Source organism: Bos grunniens, chromosome 22, assembly GCF_055505025.1.
Source record: "Bos grunniens cultivar Pamir isolate PY7600 chromosome 22, Bosgru_T2T1.0, whole genome shotgun sequence".
Classification (NCBI taxonomy): domain Eukaryota; kingdom Metazoa; phylum Chordata; class Mammalia; order Artiodactyla; family Bovidae; genus Bos; species Bos grunniens.
Window position 1 is genome coordinate 12,831,980 of NC_141186.1, and position 23,315 is coordinate 12,855,294.

General features: G+C 44.6%; 1 protein-coding gene and 1 long non-coding RNA gene across 7 annotated transcripts in view; one reads left to right on the forward strand and one right to left on the reverse strand.

The window, feature by feature from the left end:
• LOC147348058 (uncharacterized) overlaps positions 1-23,315 on the forward strand; it is an 88,044-nt gene that overhangs the window by 56,834 nt on the left and 7,895 nt on the right. Inside the window, exons 3-4 of one of the 3 annotated variants that reach the window (XR_015150945.1) lie at positions 8,753-8,971; positions 17,000-17,876. The exons of 1 other annotated variant lie outside the window; for it this stretch is intronic. This is a non-coding gene — a long non-coding RNA (uncharacterized LOC147348058). Of the gene's footprint in view, positions 1-8,752; positions 8,972-16,999; positions 17,877-23,315 lie in introns of those variants that run through there. One more of the 3 variants, XR_015150943.1, reaches the window with a different exon arrangement.
• On the reverse strand, positions 9,341-23,278 carry CX3CR1 (C-X3-C motif chemokine receptor 1). Of its 4 annotated transcripts, none has more exons than XM_086366004.1 (3): positions 23,195-23,278; positions 14,207-14,418; positions 9,341-12,328 (listed from the first exon to the last, which is right to left on the reverse strand). In XM_086366004.1, the coding sequence occupies exons 2-3, from the start codon at positions 14,207-14,209 to the stop codon at positions 11,243-11,245; spliced, it is 1,089 nt and encodes a 362-aa protein (XP_086222130.1). In that variant the 5' UTR covers positions 14,210-14,418; positions 23,195-23,278; the 3' UTR covers positions 9,341-11,242. The 4 variants fall into 4 exon arrangements, with proteins under 4 accessions (XP_086222130.1, XP_086222129.1, XP_086222128.1 ...); XM_086366003.1 differs by having other exon boundaries at positions 13,712-14,418; XM_086366002.1 differs by lacking the exon at positions 14,207-14,418.

Here is a 23,315-nt window from a genome sequence, read left to right on the forward strand (position 1 = left end):
CCATCCCTGATCTGGGAAGATCCCGCATGCCATGGAGCAACTAAACCCATGCGCCACAACTATTGAGCCTGTGCTCTAGAACCCAGGAGCCACAATTACTGAAGCCTGAGCACCCTAGAACCCATGCTCCACAAGAGAAGCCACCGCAGTGAGAAGCCCTCGCACCTCAACTAGAGAGTAGCCCCTGCTTGCCGCAACGAGAGAAGCCTGCACAGCAGCGAAGACCCAGCACAGCCAAAAGTTAAATAAATGAATAAATAAACTTTGGGGCAGCAGAGGACAAGGGTTGTGAGCCTGGCTTGAGGCCCTGCCTTGTGCTAGAAACCATCACAGCTACTTTTGCCACGGTCTCTTTTCTCCTCTGAATATAGCTATCACCACCCCATTTTTTTTGATGAATAAACTAAGGCCCAAAGCAGTTAAGTAATATCCAAAAACCAACACTCTCAGAATAGAAAGTGCCTAACCTCCAAGTCCAGGTTCATTAGGGAGGAGGGTGGATCTTCACAGACAAGAGAGTAGCAAGATGGCCTTGGCATCCTTCTGGCATCCTTGGCATCCTTCTGGCATCATTGGAGACTCCGTGAAGTCGGAGATGCCAGGCCCTGTGACTGGACATCTGTAATACTTGGAAGGAGGGGGAGTCTGGCAGGTGTTCTGTTAGCCTGGAGTGACCAAAGTGACCAGGGCGACAAATAGAACTTTCCCGAAAGATGACCTGGGCTCCTTATGCCTCCTGAATTTGCTCTGATGTCGTATCTGGAGTCTGTACATAGTGTTTCCGGCTCTCCTCTTTTGCTGGTGAAGGCACAGGAGACTTCAGACACAATCCACCTTCTTCACTGCTGCCGTTGTACCATCTCCAGACCAAGCATTTCAAAAATCCTCCTCCTCTAAGGATCTGGTACCATCTTACTGGTTCATACCTCTTTGGGTAATATACCTGGATGCCTTTAGGAAGTAGCCAAGTCAAATGTGATAAAAACTCCAAAGAATTGGCATTGGCATCAGCTGCCTATGATTTTCCCCAGCCTGTGAGCATCTGTCTGTTAACTCTGAGTAATGATGGATTAATGCAGTGTCATTTCTGCTCCCTCTGAGCAATTTACATTAATGACCTTGATAAATATATTGTAGCTAAGAGTTATTTTCTTGATTTGCAGGTTAAAAAATATCTGGCTATGCACTCTACTATATATAAAATAGATACAAGAACCTACCGCGTAACACAAGGCACTATATTCGATGTCTTTTAATAACCTCCCAGTAGATAGTTTGGGGAGTTAGTGGGGAGGTGGGAGCCACTGGGTAGTCGTGAGAGGAGAAGGGACATAATCTGATTGGATATTAAGAGGACTCCCCGGGATGTGGTGTAAGGAATGGACCATGGAGTAGAAACAGAGAGGAGTGTGGAGTTGTCTGGGAGAAGGAAGGTAATACGTTGGATGGAGGACAGTGGGGGAAGTGATGGGGAGAAATCTGCAGCATCGGTTTTGCAGAAGGTGCTGTCTGTCTGGGACTTGCTGGTGTGTTGGAAAGAGGGGCATCCAGGATGACTCTGAGCTTTCTGACCAGAGCAACTGGAAGAAGGGAGTTGTCCTTTCCTGCGACAGTGAAGAGTGCATGGCTTTGCAGTGATGCTGGAAGATACTGTTGTCCAAGGGAAGCTGTTATGGAATTGAATGTTCACATCTGGCCTCGGGAGGAGTCTGGGCTGGAGAAAAATGTTTGGGCATCATCAGTGTGGAGAGATGGTGTCCAAAGCTTTGCAATGAACTGAGATCTCCAGGGGAGTGAATGTAGATAGAGAACAGAAGAGATCTGGGGACTTAACCTTGGGGACCTTGATGTTTTGAGGCCAGGGAGGTGGAAAGAACCAGTGAAGGAGACTGTGAAAGAAAAGGCAGTGAGGTGGTCAGAGAACTGGGGGAGAGAGAGTGGTATCTCCAGCGCCAAATGGAGGAGGAAGCGATCTATGTTGTCAAATGCTCTGGTGGGTTGATAAGGTGGGGCCTGACTGTGGCCCATAGGATTGAGCCACATGGAGAGCGTTGGTGATTTTGACAAGCGTGTGTCTAAAGGGGTGGGAAGAAGAAAGGTAAGGAGAGAATAAGGTCCAGGGAACAGGAAACAACTCTTAAGTATCTCTGAGTGGAGAAGAGATTTGAGACAAGAGCTGGAGGAGATATGGAATCAAGGGGAGGGCTCTAAAAGTGAGAGGTATCTGGCCTCCTGGTATCATCCAGCAGAGAGAAGAGATTCACTGTGCGGGAGAAACAAGACAAATGCAGGAAGACACTCCTTGGGGAAGCAGGAGGGAAGGGATCTCTTACACAAGTGAAGAGTTTGGCTTTAGATAAGGGCAGGGATGATTCTTACCTGGAGGAAAGGAAGAGTACATGGCACATCTGCAGGTCGGTGGGAGATGTGGTCGTGGGAACCTGTGGAAACTCTTTTCTACTTCTCAGTGGAGTAATAGGCACTTTTGAAATAGGCACTTTAAACGACGGAAGTGTTAATTAGCCTTTTGTTATTAGGCTTCTCACCTTGGCAGCCGGGCATCCTCTTACCCCAAAACAGTGCTGCCTGGATAGGCCAAGGAGTCCTTAGGGTTGTACTAATGGAGTTCCCTGACTGACTGGAGCACCACCTTTGCTAGCCAAAGCCCAAGATCCAGAGTGTCTGCAAGTTATTGTGGTATGGATTTCTAATCAATTCACTGCCATATAAGATATAAATAATTTGTGAGATGCAACCCAGAAAGAATTCATTGGAGAATTTTTTTTTCTTTTCCAATTTAATTATTTTTTAGTTGAAGGATAATTGCTTTACAGAATTTTGTTGTTTTTTGTCAAACATCAACAAGAAACAGCCATAGGTATACACATGAAGATTTAAATAAGGTTGCTTATGTTTGTTTGTTTCTTTCTTTCTTTCTTTCATTTTGCAAGTACCAAGCTCTACATTATATTGAGATGGCTGCATCCCAGTGTATCCAGAATGATAATGGATGCATTGAAAGTCAACCTTCCTGCAACCAACTATGCTAAACCTTGAATTAATTCTTTCTTTGTTGCCTCTTGCAGATTGTTTATATCTCATATAGAAGTCAATATTTTAAGCATTCAAATTACAGAAGGACTTCAGGGGTACCCAGTTCATCCCTATTTCTTCTCCCTCCAAGACACCCTTCCCTTCTTAGAGTGTCATTACCTTCTTCTCTTCCTAGATTTTGTTGGGATTTTTTCCCCCTAATTTTAAAATTGTGGCAAAATATACATAAAATTTACTATCTTAAATTTTAGGTGTACACATCAGAAATATTAAATACACTCATACGGGTTATACACTGTCACCACCATCCCTCCCCATAACTCTTGCAACACTGAAACTCTATACCCATTCAGCAATAACTTCCTATGACCCCTTCCAGTAGACTTTGCAGGTCTCAGATGGCCTCTCCTTAACTCAAATGCTAAGTCATCTCTGTTTCCTTAAAATAACTTCTTTTGTGATGTTATCGGTCACTTTTGTGTATTTGGCTTTTAATTAAACAATAGTTGATTTACAATGTTGTGTGAATCTGCTCTACAGCAAAGTGATTCAGTTGTACCTATGTACACATCGTTTTTTAAATATGCGTTTCCATTATGGTTCATCATGGAGTAGTGAACAGAGTTCTCTGCGCTGTGCGGTGAGGCCTTGCTGTTCGCCCTTCCGTGTGTGATAGCTTGCATCTGCTGACCCAGTCTCCCAGTCCATCTCCTGCAGCCTCCACCCCCTCGGCAACCACCAGTCTGCTCTGTGTCCCTGATTCTGTTTCTGTTTCATAGGTAGGTTCGTTTGTGTCATATTTTAGATTCCATGTGTAAGTGATATGACATGGTATTTGTCCTTCTCTTTCTAATTTACTTTCCTTAGTATGCTAATTTCTAGTTGCATCCCTGTTGCTGCACGTGGCGTGATTTCATTCCTTCTAATGGCCGAGTAGTATTCCATTGTCTATCTATTCCTCTGTTGATGGACAGTTGGGTTGTCTCCATGTCTTGACTATTGTGAATAGTGCTGTAATGAACATAGGGAGGGGTGCATGTATCTTTTTGGATTAGAGTGTTCTCTGGCTATGTGCCCAGGAATGGGATTGCTGGATAATGTGTGTGTGTGTGCTTAGCCATTGGGGCTCCTCCTCTTTGCAACCCAATGGACTGTAGCCTGCCAGGCTCCTCTGCCTGGAATTTTCCTGGCAAGAAGACTGGCGTGGGTTGCCATACCTACTCCGTGCTGGACCGTATGGCAGCTCAGCTTTTGGTTTTCTGAAGAACCTCCACACTGTTTTCCATGGTGGCTCTACTAACTTACATTCCTACTAACAGTGTAGAAGGGTTCCCTTTTCTCCACACCCTCTCCAGCATTTGTTAAAGAGATATCACTGATGGCCATTCTGACCAGTGTGAGGTGATACCTCATTGTATTTTTGATTTACATTTCTCATTTGCATTTCTCTGATAATTGGCAATGTTGAGCAGTTAGGTCTGTTGAGGTCTTCTGCCCATTTTTCAGTTGGGTTGTTTGTTTTGTCGTTGAATTGTGTAAGCTGTTTGTCTATTTCAGAAATTAATTAAGCCCTTGTTGGTCACATCATTTGCCAATACTTTCTCCCATCCTGTAAGCTGCCTTTTTTTTGTGGGTTCCTTTACTGTGAAAAAGCTTATACATTTGATTAGGTTCCATTTGCTTACTTATACTTTTATTTCTATTGCCTTGGGAGTTTGATTCAGTTCAGTTCGGTCGCTCAGTCGTATCTGACTCTTTGCAACCCCATGGACTGCAGGACGCCAGGCCTCCCTGTCCATCACCAGCTCCCGGAGCTTGCTCAAACTCGTGTCCATTGAGTCAGTGATGCCATCCAACCATCTCATCCTCTGTCGTCTCCTTCTCTTCCTGCCTTCAGTCTTTCCCAGCATCAGGGTCTCTTCCAATGAGTCAGTTCTTCACATCAGGTGGCCAAAGCATTGGAGCTTCAGCTTCAGCAGTAGTCCTTCCAATGAACACCCAGGACTGGTCTCCTTTAGGATGGACTGGTTGGATCTCCTTGCAGTCCAAGGGACTCTCAAGTGTCTTCTCTAACACCACAGTTCAAAAGCATCAATTCTCCAGTGCTCAGCTTTCTTTATAGTCCAACTCTCACATCCATACATAACTACTGGAAAAAACATAGCTTTGACTAGATGGACCTTTGTCTGCAAAGAAATGTCTCTGCTTTTTAATATACTGTCTAGGTTTGGGCACAGAGCTCCTGAACCCTTTATAATTTCCTAAGTGATAAGAACACCAGGAGCATCTTTTATTTAGTGAGACACTCTGAGTGGCTGCTGGGTGGTCATTGAAGACCAGCCTTAGAATTTGCTTGATTTGGTGCTTGAAATTTTCAGCTCTACCTCCTATCCTCCAGAGAGAGGAGGGGGACTGGAAAAGAAATGGAGTTAATAATTGATCACGCAAAGTAAAGAAGCTTCCACAAATTCCCGGGAGTATGGGGTTCAGGGAGCTTCTGGATTGGTGAACACATCCATGTACCAGAAGGGTGACACAGCCCAACTCCACAGAAACAGAACTCCTGCACTAGGGACCCTCTCAGGCCCTTGCCCTTGTACATCTTCATCTGACTGTTCTTCTGTATCCTTCGTCACATTCTTTAATAAACTGGTAAACATAAAGAAGTGTTTTCTGAGTTCTGTGAGCTACTCCAGCAACTTAGTCCAACCTGAGGAGGGACTGTGGGAACCTCTGATTCAGTCAACTGAGACAGAACTCGTGGGTAACCTGGAGACCTACTGCTTGTGATCGGCCTCTGAATGGAGTGGAGAGGTCTTGTGGGACCGAGTGCTTAACCCGTGGGACCTCTAGGTAAATAGTGTCAGAATTAAGTTATTCAGTAAAGTGTAAGATACCCAGTTGGTGTCACAGAGATGTGGAGAAAACACCACATATATTTGGTGATCAGAAGTGTCAGAAATGAAGTGTTCTGTGTAAGTACTAGAGGAGATGCACAGGAGAGAAACATAGTGGGGAAGAGCTGGATTTTTCCTACACAGGAGGGGGAGGAATCCATGCTCTTCCTTATACATTCATGCCCGTCAGTAGAGGCTTGCCTAGATAAAGGCTATGTGGACTTCTGTGTAATCATTAAAATCATGATTGAGTTTAATACATGGGAAAATGTTAATGCTATAATGTTAAGTGGAAAAAATATCTAAAACTGTATGTATGTTATGGTCTCAAAGCTTTTATTTAAAAAATTGTATCTGCAGAGAAGGACATGGTAGAACCTACCTCAGTGTTATACAATGTTTGATCTATAGGAGGTGGGAATGTTGTGTAATGTAAAAATTGTATACACCTCTTTATTCTTTGTATTTTCTGATTGTCCATCTCTTTGATAATCAGGAAAAGACAAAGAGTATAAAGCAAGCACATTAAAAATTGAACAGCCTTTCTCATTAGTCAAAGAAATGTGAAGTAAAACTTTTTTTGGATCTGCCTAAATAAATGAGAAAATATAGGGTAAAAGAGTCGTTCTTCTGCCGAGTGTGTTTTGCAGTTTCTAGAGATGTCTAGGATGTAACTCTGGGAGGAACTTTGGCTGTTGCCCAGCGGCATGTGTCACATAGCAGAAACAAACGTGGCACCATGCATCCTCAAGAAAACATCTCAACCCTCCTCAAGACAGAGGGCCTCTTGAAGAGAGATGGGCTATTTCCACACTTGTGAACACCTACTCCTCTCACTTGGTCTTGGGTAGCTCAGAATGTGGTTGCCAACTCAGCAAGTTAAGCAAACAATATTACAGTCATGTTGAAACTGAAGTGGTCCTCATGGGCCTGGAGAATGAGATGCAGGTAGAAAAGAAAATTTGCTTTTTGCTACTGAGTTGGGACAGACTACCCCAATTTTGAGGGCACTAATGGGACTTTCTCTAGGGGTGAAGTGGTACCCAAGGTGGGCCTTTCAGAGTTGGGTTGCCAAGTTTCCAGGTGTGGTTGTTGGCTTTTTGAGGCCAGAAGAGAATTCTCCTCCTGGGTGCTCAGGGACAGTGTTGCAGAGAGAGAGCGATTATGGAAAGCCTGCCAGATGCAGTGGATTATAAGAGATGATAGCTCTTCTCAGTAACCAAAAACATGTGTTCTCCATCTGTCTTGGTAGCAAAGCTCCTGGGAAGCCACCTTCTTCCTCAAATGGTCGTTTTAAGAGCATGTTGCTTTTCAGTCGCAAGGTCGTGTCTGACTCTTTCTGACTGCATGGACAATGGCAGCCCAGGCTTTCCTTTCTTTCACTGTCTCCAGAGCTTACTCAAACTCATGTGCGTGAGTCAGTTATGCCATCCAACCATCTCATCCTCTGTCACCCCCTTCATATCTGGGCTATTGTAAATTTATTCCTAGGTATTATATTCTTTTTGATGTAATTATTAATGGAATTATTTTCTTAATTTCTCTTCCAGATAGTTTATCATTAGTGGAAAGAATTACAACAGATTTCTGTGTTTCGATTTTGTGTCCTGCAATTTTACTGAATTTGTTAATTCTCACAATTTTTTGATGAAATCTTTATGGTTTTCTACGTATACTTATATATGTATATATTGTAAAGTGATTATGAAATAAGGGTAATTAACACATCTATCACTTCACATAGTTAACAATTTTTTTGTGTGTGGTGAGAACTTTTAAAATCTACTCTCTTAGGAACTTCCCTGACAGTCCATTGGTTAAGACTCTGCGCTCCCAATGCAGGGGGCACGGGTTTGATCCCTGGTCAGGGAACTAAGATCCTGTATGCCATGCACAGCCTGGTCTAAGACATAAAATAAATAAATAAAGAAGAAAAAGTTTCTCAAATATTAAAATCAACTGTTTAAGCAACTTTCAAATATACAAATATACAACACAGTATTGTTAACTGTAGTCACCATAGGATTGGTCTAAATTTGTATTAGGAGGAGGAAGTCAGTAAACCGAGACTTAAGGGATCTACCTCTTTGATTAACTCACTGTTTGGTCTTGGGCCAGTCTCTGGCCCTCTCTGGACATCCTTTCTCTAACCTGCAAAGTGTGGGTTTGTACTCAACAATTTCTGACCACCCACCCTTCTGTGATTCTGGGAAAAAGCAAGATGGCATGGGCAACGTAGTATGAGTTTCCTCACTGGGAAAGATCCAATCTGATAATAATAATAATAAAAGAAAGTAGTTGCCACCATTTGTCTGACCTTGCTTTCCAAGCCTGTGTTGTGAGCTTTGGGAAGGTAATCTTACTAAATCCTCATCATCTTTCCAGGAAGTGGGCACTGTTTTTATTCTTATTTGCCAGCTGAGGAAACTGAACCTTAGAGATGTCAAATACCTTGCCCAGGGTCACAGAGTCAGTCTGCTGGGACACAGTCACAGACGTCTATCTGTGTTTGGAGTTCCCTTCTGCTTTGGGGAAGCCCAGAGCCCAGCAGCCGTGGTGGATCTGATTCAGCCGTGCTCTTAGGGTCAACTGTCCTTTTCAGATGTGCCTTCCTTTCCTTAGACACCAGCATCACAGCTATTTAGGGCTTTTCAATGACCTTCCTAATTTTCTCCCTATTCTGTCTTAGTAAAATGAATGAACGTTTCTTATGATACAAATCTAATTGTCTTCTAGAAATAAAAGTGTTTTCTCTCTTCTTTGTTCCTCAAGACAAAAGAATTTTTTTCCTCTTTTCTTAGGAGTCCACTAATAAGTTAAATTTTTAATGAAAAGCTTGATGATTCGACAGCTGGGACAAGGACCAGGTGATAAGGGATGAAACTGTGAACACCCTGAGAACACCCTGTTCCATTGGTTGTCCGAGCCAGAGCTCCAGCAGCATCCCACCACACTCTGTTCCCAATGCCTTTCACTGTTCTCGGACTTTTCTCCTAAAATCTCAAGATCTTAAGAGTCAGGTAAGATGTTCTAAGATTAGGGTCTTAAGATCCTTAATGACTCAGGTCAGGTGTCCTTGTTCTTGTGTTACCAAATAATGTAAGAGTGTGCTTTTCTTTTTTTAACTTCTGAGTTCTGCATTTAAACATTGAACGCCTCTTAAGCATTGAGGGCAGCGGCCTTATCACACTCATCTTTGGAACAGCTCTGGATCTGAGCTCATGTGTTATATATAATACGTACTCAATAAAGGTTTTGCAGTTTATTAGTCCCATATGTATGTGTCAAAGGCTAAGAAGTACCCATGCTCTTTGGCTCAGTTAGCCCCATGGGAAGGAATTTATCCAAACGAAGTAATTGAAGGGGAGAAAGGAAATTACACAGAAAAGTGCCATAAAATATGTATTTGTTAAATATTAGAAACACATGAAGTGCTTATTAACAGGGTAAGGATAAGTTGCAGTACATGATCTTAATGGAATGTAATTCATTCTGTCATTGGGTAAACAAATACATTGACTTCCAAGGCGTGAGAAATACAGCAATGAGTCAGATGCCTTCAGTGAGTACACAACCTGGCTGAGTCTTCTAAAATGATCATTACAAAACTGTGCAGAGACAGAGCATTATCTGTGGCCTAATGTTAAGAGAGAGAAAAAAAAAAGCAGATTATAGAACTGTCCGTACACTATGACTGCAACTTGAAACATGTGAGGCTGTGAACAAGGTCCAGTGGGCACATGAAGATATTGTGTGATTAGATTATAGGTGATATTTTCTTTAGCATCATCACAATTGTTTTTCAAGCTTTAAAGTTTCAGACCATCTCAGACATTAACTGAGAAAGGGAAAGCTGTTCCAGGGACTCGGGCTGTCCAGGTTGGCAGTGGCATGAATGATGAGGTTCTCTCCATATAGGGTTGTCACCAGTTGATTGGGAGGAAATGGTCCAGGCAGCCTGGGAGGACTGAGTCAGGAAAGCCTATCAATCTGTATATCTAGGAGTGTCCATTGAGCACTACTGTGGGAGGCAGCCTTCTCCGTGTCAAGGGCTGCATCACAAGCAGAACCTGTGAGGCCTTTCCAAGTTCTGTCAACAGCACTACTTAAGCATGGCGCCGGGTGGGGGAAAGGCTGAAGTCTGGGAACCTGGCAGGAGGGTTGGAATCTGTGAGAGCTGGAGGCTGGCTCCTCATGCTGCATGCTTCCTACATGAAAAGAGTTATAATTTCCATTCTACAGATGAGGAAACTAAGCTCAGTTGGCCCCCAGTTATCCAGTGGATAAGTGATAGAGTTGAGATTAGAAACCATGCCTTCTCAGTTTGGGCCAGTGTTTCTTTTCTGTTTATTCCCCTGGGTTCTGGATCAGGTGGTGATGCACGTGACCAGATGGAAGAGACCTGCCTGAGGCGGGAGCTGGAGTCCTTTGAGAAAAGAAGGTGCTGGGGAATCTGTTATTGGGACTGCATGATGGAACATCTTGGAAGCCAGGCATTTGAGTTTGGACTTGATACAATGTACGCTAGGGGAACCTTTGTAGGTTTGGGGATATGACAGAGAGGGTTTAATGAAGAAGAGTCTGACATTGTGTGCTGGCCAGTATGATCAGGAGGGAGGCTGGGCCAGACACCCAGGACAGTTGGTGGGCAACTCTTGTTCAGTCTGATCAAAGAAGCACCCACACCTTCAGCTCTTTGGAAATACATCTTCCTGCATCTCCAACCACAATATTGGAATGGAAGCTGCCATCTTGTCTACCTCTTCCCTGTGGATACCATCTCGTGGTCCAGGGATGAAGATCTGATACAAACTTGGCCAATCAGAGCCCTTCCCTGGGGATTTCAACCTTGGCCTCAGAGGGGGATGGGTCTCACTCCCTCTCGGATGACAAAGATGTGTTATGTGAGTCTGGGATCTCTCTTACCACTCAGAGAATTGAGAGTCAGAGGACATGCTAGTTAGACTCAGTCTCTAGTTTTCTCTCACTGAGGACTCACCACCCATTGCCCATGCTATAAGGTGAATGTTACTGCCTCTTTTCAGGCTAAGTTAGTCTGAGTTGAATTTCGGTCATTTATAGGCAAGGAAGTCCTGACATTGGCAGTAAGAGCCATGTCTACTCTTTATCATTCAAATTTTGAGCACAAGTCTTGAAAATACTTTAGGATTGTTTTGGGAGCTTTGGATTCATTATTTCTTGCATGTAAGAAGTTTTAAAATCTATCCTCATTATTCAGTGTCAACTCAGAAACTCCAGCCTTGCTGGAGGGACACAGCTTTGGGATCCCTTCAGAGAAGGATGGACGCATCTCCATCGCTGGTGTAATGAGTAAAATTGCTGCTCAGAACACTTTCCCGCCTGCTCCTTTGTGATTCAGACAGAGATGAAGAGAAACTGAGGTGGTCAGGATGGCAACACAGGACAGCCAGGCATTTCCTGTACAGACGGTAAAGGTATCGTCTGAACTTCTCTCCAGCAAATGCATAGATAAGGGGATTGAGGCAACAGTGGCTAAATGCAATTGTCTCTGTCACACTGATGGCCAACTTCAGATCTCTCTTCACGTCACATTTGGGAAAGAAGTCATAGAGATTGAGTGTCTGTAAGAAAATCATGACATTATAGGGTGTCCAGAAGAGGAAAAAAACGACGACCACCAGAAAGATCAGTCTGATGGCTTTAGCTTTCTTGTGGTTCTTGCAGGAAAACAATGTCTGCATGATTCTGAAGTAACAGTAACTCATAATGAGCAGGGGGAGCAGGAAGCCAAGAAAATTTATTTCCGTGTTGAGGATCACAGGCCAGATTTCCTGCAGGATCTCAGGGTAGTCGCCAAAGCATTCGTTCTCTTTCTCTTTGGTGAACATGAACTGCGGTGTGGCCACCAAGATGGCAGCTGCCCAGACGCCGAGGCTGGTGGTGACACCATGCTGCACGGTCCTGTTGCTCATGGAGTTGGCAGCCAGCACAATGGCCAGGAACCTGTCGACGCTGATAACGGTGATGAAGAATATGCCTCCAAAAAACCCAATGAAGAAGAAGGCAGTGATGAGTTTGCACGTGGCGTGGTGAAGGCCTTGCTCATTTATCACATAGTGAGTCCAGAAGGGCAAGGTGGCTACAAAGAGCAGATCAGACAAGGCCAGGTTCAGGAGGTAAATGTCAGTAATACTTTTGGACCTCTGGCTGTTGATGAGGGCAAACACCACCAGCAAATTTCCCACCAGGCCAAAGGCAAAGACAAGGGAGTAGAGTATGACCACGAAGACAGTTCCCAAGGCCATGATGTCCCCCATATCACAGGCTTCTGCAAGGTCATAATACTCCAAGTTTTCTGAAGTTGATTCAGGGAGGGTGGTGTGCATGGTGAGCACCTGGATGAGAAAGGAAGACAAGTAATGGCATGAGTTCTCAGAGAAACAAAGTTGTAGTTCCACTCCTTACGTACAAAGGCAGACGAAACAAGCTTTTGGTTGGGTGTCTGACCAGTGCATCTCCCAGTGTCCTGTGTGCGGTCTTATTTAATCTCTGTGATGGAGGCTATAACAGACCCCTCTGGCAGAGAGGAAACCAGGCTCTGAGATGCTCAGTGACTTGCCAGAAACGACACAATAAATGGCTCAGTTAGCATTTGAACGTCAGTCTTTTGAAGCTTGAGACAGATATTTTTTTCTTTGATTTTCAAAAGTCTATCTGAAAGGTAGCCAGCTTAACCAGGGTGTGGATGGGTGAGAGAGGACCATGAGCAAGCAAGGAGGAGAGGGATGGGGTGGTGTGTGTATTAGTTGCTCAGTCATGTCCTGCTCTTTGCAACCCCATAGACTATAGCCTGCCATATATCCTCTGTCCATGGGGATTCTCCAGGCAAGAATATTGGAGTGGGTTGCCATGCCCTCCTCCAGGGGTTCTTCCCAACCCAGGGATCAAACCCAGGTCTCTCGCATTGCAGGCAGATTCTTTACCAACTGAGCCACCAGGGAAGCCCAGGAATACTGGCATGGGTAGCCTAACCCTCTTCAGGGGATCTTTCCAACCCAGGAATCAAACTGGGGTCTCCTGCATTGCAGGCGGATTCTTTACCAGCTGAACTGGTGCCATAATTCACACTTCCATTTCAAACTTCCCCAGTGCCATTCTCCACCCCCTTCCTTTCTTCCACCTCTCTACCCTCTGGACTCTTGTTTCTCCTGCTTGAAGACTGAAGAGAGAGGTCTCAGATGTCGCAGAGCCCTGGGCAGACCTGCACCCAGAGACCTGTCTTTGTTTTTGCGAGCCATTTCTTTTCCTCTTCCTCTATGAACCAAGTCTTTCTCTTCCTTAATGAATAATCCTTAAGGATTGTTATTCCTTCCTTAAGGAATAATCCTAGAGTCAGACACTCTAGGGTGATTACCTTGCCTTGATTTGGCCAGGACTCTTCTGGTTTTAGCACTGAAAGCCTCACATTTCGGAAACCCCTAAATTCTAAGTCAACTGGGATGGTCAGTCATCCTACAAGTGCAGAGGGTGTGCCAGCATCATCCAGGCCTCTGCAGTCATGAAGGGGCCAACAGATCCCAGATGGAGGGCGGGCTCAGTTAGCCTGTGGGCTCAGGTTCCAGGGGCTAATAATAATTACCAGTCCTGCACTTCAGTGTGGCCTACCCTCCCCTACTGTTCTTCTCCTGTTTCTTTCTGGGCAGGAATGGAAAGGCAAGACATTTTTCAGTTTGGGAAGTGACACATGCCCATCCTCCCTTCTCCCAGCCAGGACTCACTCCAGAGTCTGCAAGGGGAGTCCTTTCGCAGATGGATGGACCTCTGGGGCCCCTCCTCTTCCTTGTGATACCACAAGACAGGCTGTCAGAAACCTCAGCACACACCTTCTGCTTGTCACTGCCTGTCTCCCAGCACAGCTAAAACCAAAGCTCATACTTCTCTAACCAAGGGAGTTTCCACACCTTGCTACACCCTTTTCATGCTGGTTGTACCAAGATGGTGTCTCTGCCAAGGGGAGGACCCACCCTTTGCTTCTCCCTTCCCAGCCTCAGCTTGGTATGCTGATCTACTTCTCTGTCTCACCCAGCCTGCTGGCGAAGTGGCCCAAGGCCTTCTGACCTGGGCCATCTCAGGCTGGGATGGAGTCCTCAGCCCCAGGAAAGTGTGTGCTCTTTGCTCTTGGCTACAATGCCCTTTTCTCAGAGAGGATCCTCTAGCCATGACCTTAATCAATAAAAGTTAAGTTGAACCGTATAAAGTGGCTGATGTTCAACCATTTTTAAGTGACAGAGATGTCAGATGCTCAGCTGAAATGTGGGGAGGCAGGGAGCAGTCGTGTGGTGCAAGTGGCTTGCAGCAGGAGCCCGTCTTCCTGGACTTGCAGCTTGTAGGATAGCAAACAGTCAAGTCCTTGTTGGGGATGCTGGGGCTGGCTCCCCTCTTCCTCCTCCTCCTCCCCCCAGTGTCAGGAGCTGGCAGTGTTGACCTAGAGAGGAGTCCAAGGACAATAAAAGTCATTTTATGTCTCTTCGGGGCCTGTATTCAGTCCTAAAGCCCAGGAACTTGCTGCTTTTAGATTGACTTGATTTTTTTTTTTTTTGGAAACTAAACACATTTTAATAGAAAACAAAATACAAAATAAACTCTTTTCAGAAAACAGAAATATTTAATCCTTTTCCCACAAATTAGAAGCTGCTTCATCCTCAGAGCATAGTTTTTGATGCCTGTGTTTGTACTTAAGATTTGTTTCAGACTGTTCATTAAACTGCTATTGCAAAGCAGGTGGGAGGGATGGTCTCAGGAGGAAAAGCTGCTAGAAAAGCCACACCTCAGAATCACTTGGAAATTCAACATTGTTTAATTCTTTCTTTTGACTTTTCACTTCTAATTATTTTCATTTCTTTACCACAGTCCGTCCTTTTAGGGGAGAGAATTGTTAAAAGAAGTGCAGCCACAAAATGAATCTTTCTTTCCCACCATTGCTGCGAGAGCCCGAGACTTTCTCAGTCAAATCTGCCCACCCACTTCTAGAAACATGTAGCTGGAGTGACCCAACTGTCACCCAGGAATTTTCCCTTTCTCCCCATACACTGTGTGACCAAGTTCTCTGAATTCCCTGAACCTCAAAATTCCAAGTATTCCAAAATTCCACAGCCAGTGCCAGGAGTAAAACCTGAAAGACGAGAGCAGAGAAGGCCCCCTCTGCCAGGGCTAGGTTTCTTCTTCTCAATAATAATTATTAACAATAACAAAAAGTCCTGGGTTCTGTAGTCATAGAAAAGGAAAGACGTCTGCCAGGATGACGCTGCCCCCTTCCCTGATTCTCACCCCCGCATTCCTACCTGGCTAGAGTGCCTTCCGCCCAGTGATCCTGCAGCATTGCTCCCGGAGAGGGCACCTGGCAAACACCCGCAGGTCAAGGGCAGCCCCAGCGAGGCAAGGGCACCTTGGTGCCAGAGATAGGGAGGGGCCGCACGAGGACACAGTGGGATGTCCGTGATTCCTGTCTCATTTGTTCCCCATCACCACCCTTCCTGCCCCTGTCCTTCCACACTTGGGGGCTGAGTGCAGAGTGGTGGGTTGGGGACATCTGCAGGGCAAGGGGGGACACGGGGAGTCTTTCACAGTCAGTCAGTGATTCCATCTGTCTGTCCTAAGACTTGCCGTCTGGAGCTCTTCACATGCCCCAGTCTGAGATTGACTTGATTTTTGCCAAATATGCACGTGCTGGGTCTCATGTTCTCTTGGCACTGTGTCTCATACACAGGGACCTCCTACTAATCTTCAGGAAGGTGTCTCTGGATCACTGAAGAGCAAGGAGACAGGCGAGAAGGGCACAGGCACACACGTCACAGCCCTGGGCCAGGCGCCCAGTAAGGAGAGAGGAGGACCGGGCACCTCCTTGCCCCCTGGCCCCTGTTTGTTTCAGACATCCTGGCCTCCCCTGAGCTCTTGCTGCACCTCCCCTGACCTCTCATCACAAATATCCCCGGAGCCCTTCAGCAGGGCAGTGAATTAAATACAGAACTTTCCTTTCAGAACTGTAGTAAGGCTTAAATAACACCAAGTGTCTAGAACTTGATAGTTTTATCCAGGCACCTTTTCAGGAAAGGTGAGCCCAAGCAGGACCTTTTATTTCTAGGTCCTCTGAGATGTTCCAGCCCTGGGCCAGGAACCTGAAGATAGGACTCTTGGCAGCAGATGAGAGTGGGGCCAATGCCCAGGGGTCAGAGGGCTGTCAGGGATCTACTTGACTTTCACTCAGGCTGGACACTGGCCTCCTGGCCCCTGAGGGGCCAGAAATCAAGTGCAAGAATCCAATGCAATAAGCCCTTGCAGCATGTAGTAAGTGACATCCATGTAGATGGGGTTGCCAGGGGAAGGATGGGTGCTGGAATGAAGCATTAGCATAAGTCCCACTGCACTAACCCAGGCTGCACTACACACATCCCCCCAACTATACTTGGGCCTCCTCACCCTCTGCTCTGTTAAGTCAACGTTTTACTAAATGATGCTGAGCTGAGAGAGTCTGGGCTAAACCTAGAAGCTGAGCTTTGAGTACACATGGCTGTCTTAGTCATGTAAAAATGAATTTTGTAGAACCTGCTTTAAAAAACACCCAGCCAGCTCTACTGCTGATCCTGTCCTACTTCCTCCGGTCACTTCCTTTTCTTTGGCCTGCTCACTTATTTTTTAACCTTTTTTTTTTTTTTTTTGGTCATTATTACCCACTTTTTCCAACCAGCTTCCCTTTTCTGTACTTCCTTCTCATTAGGTGGCCTCCATCCCCTTTCTTTTCCCTAACGTCTTTTTCGTGTTGCTTCCCCCTGTCTTTTGGCTTCACGTCCTGCTTACCGTTTTCTAGATCCAGTGTGCCTTGTTTGTTTACCTCCCTTGCTCTCTTTTTATGGCCTTTTAGGCCCTTGAGTACAGAAGGGTTTGAGGTTCAGTCTAATGCCAATTGTTAGGCTTAATATTTTTCTTTTGGACCAAACAAAACTCAGGAATTGCTTGATCCTGGATCCCGACTTTCCCCATGTGGGTGCCACTGTCTCTTGACATTCCAGAACCTGAGGTTATCCTCTGAAAGCCCTGGTTTAGAAGGAGAGAAGGCTGCCGTTCCTGGGGACCCGCTAAGTGTCATGCTACAGACACAAGACCCTATTTAATTCTTGCCACAACACCTCGTGGGAAATGACTGCAAAATAACCACCAGCAAGCAGAGAGACTTGAGTAACTTATCAAAGGAGCAGCAGAGCCAGGATTTTAAGCCAGATGCGTCTCTTCACAAAGCCATGCTTCCTGCCCTGCACTGGGTTTTTCCTCTTGGAGGGAAATTCTGCAGGTTACTGCAGGCCACATCTCTAGAACAAGAGCTGGAAAATAGTAGAGGTGACCTCCCCTCCTTTAAAGGATAAAATTCATGATGTGACCCTGAGCACTGTTCCTGGGTTTAGACTCGGGACCCAGAAGGCTGACCCACAGTGAGATAGCAGGTGGGGAATGGAGGGGGAGGAGATATTATTTGCCTCTCCAGCTGTGACCAGGTGGTGGTCCTCACTGTCAGACCCTCAGAATCTAACTCTCAGTAATGTGGTGAGAAAATTTAGATCCTTTTCTCTGGAGAAGAAAAGGTTGAAAGCTAAAGGATCAGCTTCTTTCCTGCCTTCAAATACGCAGAGTTGCTCTTCAGAGCTGCATACTTCATAGGGGTCCACACACCCTGAGATCAGCTGGCAGACCCTGAGCATCTCCCTCCCAGCTGTGCCTCAGTGCCTTGATGTGGGTAATGCAAACCCTGGACTGGACCATCTCTGAGAGCCCGGTCAGCCCTGGATCATCAGTTTTCCAAGGACCGAACGGAAGGAAACAGTCTTAAAAGAGCAGCATGAGTCCTGGGTCGGAGAAGTGCAGCCTCGTGTCCACAGAGTGACTGCCCAGCAACCTGCGAAGCTTCTGGGCTCACAGGCACCCAGCATTCAGATGAGCTTCTGCTTGGAGACAGAGAGCTGAATCAGTTAACTTTGGGTTCTGACAAATCTGGAGTTCACCACGGGCAATAGGAAGGTTCTCAGTCTGACCCCAAGTCCACTCCCCTGGCTCTTTGAGCCCCTGTGTTTTCAGAACCTGGTGGTTTTCCAGTTTACAATGATAGTTATTTTTATAAGAGACCTTTCCTTAGGATTCAGAGAGAGCTAAGGCTGAGAAGGCAAAAAACAGGCAGATGGAGGGGCCTTGAATTCCATGCTCAGGGGCAGTGGCCACATTTTACAACTTACACCGCATCTTCCATGCACTACATTGAGTGACTCTATTCTTCCAGCAAGTCATCAACCTAGAAGGACTTGGCATGACCACCCACCAGCATTTTATACAAGCCAAATGCACACCCCAAGCCAAGACCAGTAACAGGAAAAGACCATACATGGGGAAGGCCCCTGTGCTCGTGCGTGAGCTGGCCCTGCACAGAACCTGCCTTTGTTCTGGGCCACGCCTCCCTCTGCTTTCCTCTGCAGCGTCCTTACTGGTATTTATCTCTGTCAAAGTAAACTGTAAAATCTAGAAAAGAAATGCTTTATGATTTTCCTTTTTTAATAACTGAAGAAGACATGGACTCACTTATTAATTAATTGTGGATTAAGTCAATATCTATTAAGTATCTTTACCATACACTGGCATAAGGACAAGTAAAAATTTTAAATAAGAGGCTTAATTCTCCTTGTTGAAAATAAGGAAGAAGAGTCCCCTTGTCTCTTTTTTCTTAGAGCATTTACTTTAGAAGATGTATAGTTGTGAGTCCCTTCTCCCCTCTTGGACATGTGATCATTTCCTCTGCAGCTTTCCAGCTGGGAGCCATCTCTTTGAAATGCACATGTTGGTGGCCAGACTCCCAGTGCCAGGGGGAGGAGAGGAGCCTGACTTGGGCACGAACCTGGCTCCAAGTTACACAACTACTTCTGATGAGAAAGAGATGAGAAGCTTGTTTCTCCTCTGGACAGATGAAGCCAGCTAATACAGATGACCATGCTGAACTTGGGATGAACTGTGTGTGACTATCAGGTTCCCTGACTTGAGCTCTAGTTGTTGAGTATTTTGAGTGTCTAAGGGGTTGTGTCTGAAGTGAGATTTTTTTGTGTCTCTTTACTACCGTGTAGCGGTTTGCCTGTGAAGCATATGATGTTTAATTCTTATTCAGTAATGACAGAGTTCTTCCAAACAGACATTTCTCCAAAGAAGACATACAAATGGCTAACAAACATGAAAAAATGCTCAACATCACTCATTATCAGAGAAATGCAAATCAAAACCACAATGTGGTACCATCTCATGCCAGTCAGAATGGCTGCTATCAAAAAATCTATAAACAATAAACGCCGGAGAGGGTGTGGAGAAAAAGGAACCCTCTTACACTGCTGGTGGGAATGCAAACTAGTACAGCCACTATGGAGAACAGTGTGGAGATGCCTTAAAAAGCTGGAAATAGAACTGCCATACGACCCAGCAATCCCACTGCTGGATATCACATCTAGGAAACCAGAAGGGAAAGAGACACGTGTACCCCAATGTTCATCTCAGCACTGTTTATAATAGCCAGGACATGGAAGCAACATAGATGTCCATCAGCAGACGAATGGATAAGAAAGCTGTGGTACATATACACAATGGAGTATTATGCAGCCATTAAAAAGAATACATTTGAATCAGTTCTAATGAGGCGGATGAAACTGGAGCCTATTATACAGAGTGAAGTAAGTCAGAAAGAAAAACACCAATACAGTATATTAATTCATATATATGGAATTTAGAAAGATGGCAATGATGACCCTATATGCAAGACAGCAAAAGAGACACAGATGTAAAGAACAGACTTTTGGACTCTGTGGGAGAGGGCGAGGTGGGGATGATTTGGGAGAATAGCATTGAAACATGTATATTACCATATGTGAAACAGATGGCCAGTCCAGGTTCGATGCATGAGGCAGGGTGCTCAGGGCTGGTGCACTGGGATGACCCTGAGGGATGGGATGGGGAGGGAGGTGGGAGGGGGGTTCAGGATGGGGGACACATGTACACCCATGGCTGATAGCTGTGAATGTATGGCAAAACCACTACGATATTGTAAAGTAATTAGCCTCCAATTAAAACAAACAAACAAAAAATGACAGAGTTCTTTCTCTACTATCTTCATGGAGAGGATTTTCTGGGTCAGATATTTTGCTTTTCATTCTGTTTGCCCAACAATAGGTACTGTGCTTGTTTCTGTGGAGGTAAAAATGTCTAAGATACAGTCTCTGTGAATTTTTTATTATTGATTCATAACAAGAGTGTAAGAAAAGTGATGGGGTGCATTTGATAAGTGCCCTTTGAATATGGGCCAATTTTGCATTTATCTATAAATTTATCTAAGTGTTTCTGGTTGTATTTCATGCATGTTATTGTGGTGGCTGTGGTCTGTTCATTGGCACTGCTGAATAGGATTGCACTGTGTGAGTGTCCCGCGGTTATCATCTGTTTTATGCTGGTGCACCCTGGTGGCTTTCAGTTTGAGACCTTGGTGAACGGTGCTGCATAAACATTTTTGTGTATACATCTACATCCCCTATAGTATGAATGCTCTTTTTTTGGCTAGGAAAAGGAGTACGTCAAGGCTGTATATTGTCACCCTGCTTATTTAACTTATATGCAGATTACATCATGAAAAACACTGGGCTGGAAGAAGCATAAGCTGGAATCAAGATTGCCGGGAGAAATATCAATAACCTCAGATATACAGATGACACCACCCTTATGGCAGAAAGTGAAGTGGAACTAAAGAACCTCTTGATGAAAGTGAAAGAGGAGAGTGAAAAAGTTGGCTTAAAGCTCAACATTCAGTAAACTAAGATCATGGCCTCTGGTCCCATCACTTCATGGGAAATAGATAGGGAAACAGGGGAAACAGTGTCAGACTTTATTTTTTTGGGCTCCAATATCACTGCAGATGGTGATTGCAGCCATGAAATTGAAAGACGCTTACTCCTTGGAAGACAAGTTATGAACAACCTAGATAGCATATTCAAAAGCAGAGACATTACTTTGCCAACAAAGGTCCATCTAGTCAAGGCTATGGTTTTTCCAGTGATCATGTATGGATGTGAGAGTTGGACTGTGAAGAAAGCTGAGCTCCAAAGAATTGATGCTTTTGAACCGTGGTGTTGGAGAAGACTCTTGAGAGTCCCTTGGACTGCAAGGATATCCAACCAGTCCATCCTAAAGGAGACCAGTCCTGGGTGTTCATTGGAAGGATTGATGCTGAGGCTGAAACTCCAAAACTTTGGCCACTTCATGTGAAGAGTTGACTCATTGGAAAAGACCCTGATGCTGGGAGGGATTGGGGGCAGGAGGAGAAGGGGATAACAGAGGATGAGATGGCTGGATGGCATCACTGACTCGATGGACGTGAGTCTGAGTGAACTCCGGGAGTTGGTGATGGACAGGGAGGCCTGGCATGCCGCGATTCATGGGGTCGCAAAGAGTCGGACACGACTGAGCGACTGAACTGATGCGACATGTGGGACCTGAGTTCCCTGACCATGGATTGATTCCATGCAACCTTCATTGGGAACATGGAGCCTTAAACACTGGACCACCAGGGAAGTCCCAGTATGAATGCATTTTTAAAATGCAAACCAAAAAAATAGATCTACTGTATGAATTCACATATGTGAAGGTGAGAAACACGCAAGGATAATCCATGTAAAGCATTAAAATCCTTGTAAAGCTACAAGGACAAGGAGAGAATCAATGACCATAAAGGTGAGGATTGGGGTGATTTCTGGGAGGGCAGGGGTGGTGATCCGGAGACACCTGATGGAGGCTGCTGGGGGCTGGTCAGGTTCTCTGCTGCTGCCTGGATGATGGTTAGATGGGAGATCAGTTTATGAGTTGTTGACCTGCACACTGTCCTTTGAGTGTATTATGTTTTCAAATGAACATAGGTTTAGGGAAAAGACAAAAGGGCACAGGAACAAGAGATGTTGTATAGGTTTTCTTCCCTACCAAGAGTCACAATTCACCCACATGTATGTCCACTCATACTTTCTTAATGAAGATGATGTTTCCCAATGACACAAACCTTCTGAGCCCGAATGTCCTCACAGTGATTATAAAAGCATACATCAATGTTGAACATCAAAGTCTGTCAGCAATTTATTACTAAAATGGTTTTCATTATAAATACAGTAGATGCTCATTATAAAAAATGCAGATTGTGCAAAAAAGCATGGAAGAAAAAGGAAAGAAAAAACTCAAGAAAGAAAGAAAAAAATATATATTTTTTTAAATTATAGGAAAAAAAAATAAAGACGTAGACAAGGAAAAGACAACACACTTTTGAACAGAAAGTCAAGAATAAGGTAGTGCCAGAAGGAAAGATCATTAAGGGCTTGCTGTCCATTTTACTTATTTTGTTCCTAAAAATACAAATTGTATGTATATGCTTCAGACTCTACAGTGGATTCTTACTGCTCCTATTAAAAAAAAGTCTTTTTAGGAATACATAGAGAAGGAGCATAAAACAGATGTGGAAAGTTAACAATAATAATAATAATGGGAGTTCCCTGGTGGTCCTATTTGCTAGGACTCCACGATTTTATTACCCTGGCTGTGTTGAATCCCTGGTTAGGGAACTAAGATCTCGCAACGCTTGCAGTATGGCCAGAAAAAAAATGATGATGATAATAATAACTTTGATGCTGTTTCTTAACTTAGAAAGTTAACAGTAATTCCTCAATATCATCCAGATACAACCTTACCTTTTAATTTTTTCTTTTATTGTAGTTGATTCATAATGTGTTAATTCTGCTATAGAATAGTGATTCATATATGTATATATTCTTTTCCATTATGGTTAATTATAGGATATTGAATATAGTTCCCTTGGCTGTAGTGTAGAACCTTGTTTTTTATCCACCCTATATATAATAGCTTGCAGATGCAATTTTAAATGATGCTTTTTTAATGAGCATTTCTCCATGCCCCTGAAACGTAATTACTAATACTTCTAATCATATTTCACCATGTTGAGCACATCATAAGTGATCTAATCAGTCACTATCTCCCCCTACCAAGTGCCCTAGTACATTTAGGCTGTAAGATCCTCTGGAAAATGGTCTCCCTTGTTGGCAAGTAAAGCAAACCAGCCTCATTAGCCCACTTTGACCTCTGACCACAGTGCCTCACCCAGGGCGCCCACAGGTGTGAAATAAGCCCTCCGCTCCTACCTGGGCTGGGTCTGGGGAGGGAGCCTCGAGAGGTGGCGATGTGCCCGTCAGCCTTCCTGTCCCACGCACAGTCTGTCAGAGAGTATCTCCCTCTCCTCTGAGGGCATCTTTATTTGCAAAG

Coding starts and splice junctions, on each gene's coding strand:
- CX3CR1 (XM_086366005.1), bottom strand. CDS start 14,153: ATGGCTAGAGGATCCTCTCTGAGAAAAGGGCATTGTAGCCAAGAGCAA. Junction 12,329..14,015: donor CCACTTCGCCAGCAGGCTGG/GTGAGACAGAGA, acceptor TTTCTCATCCAG/GTGCTCACCATGCACACCAC.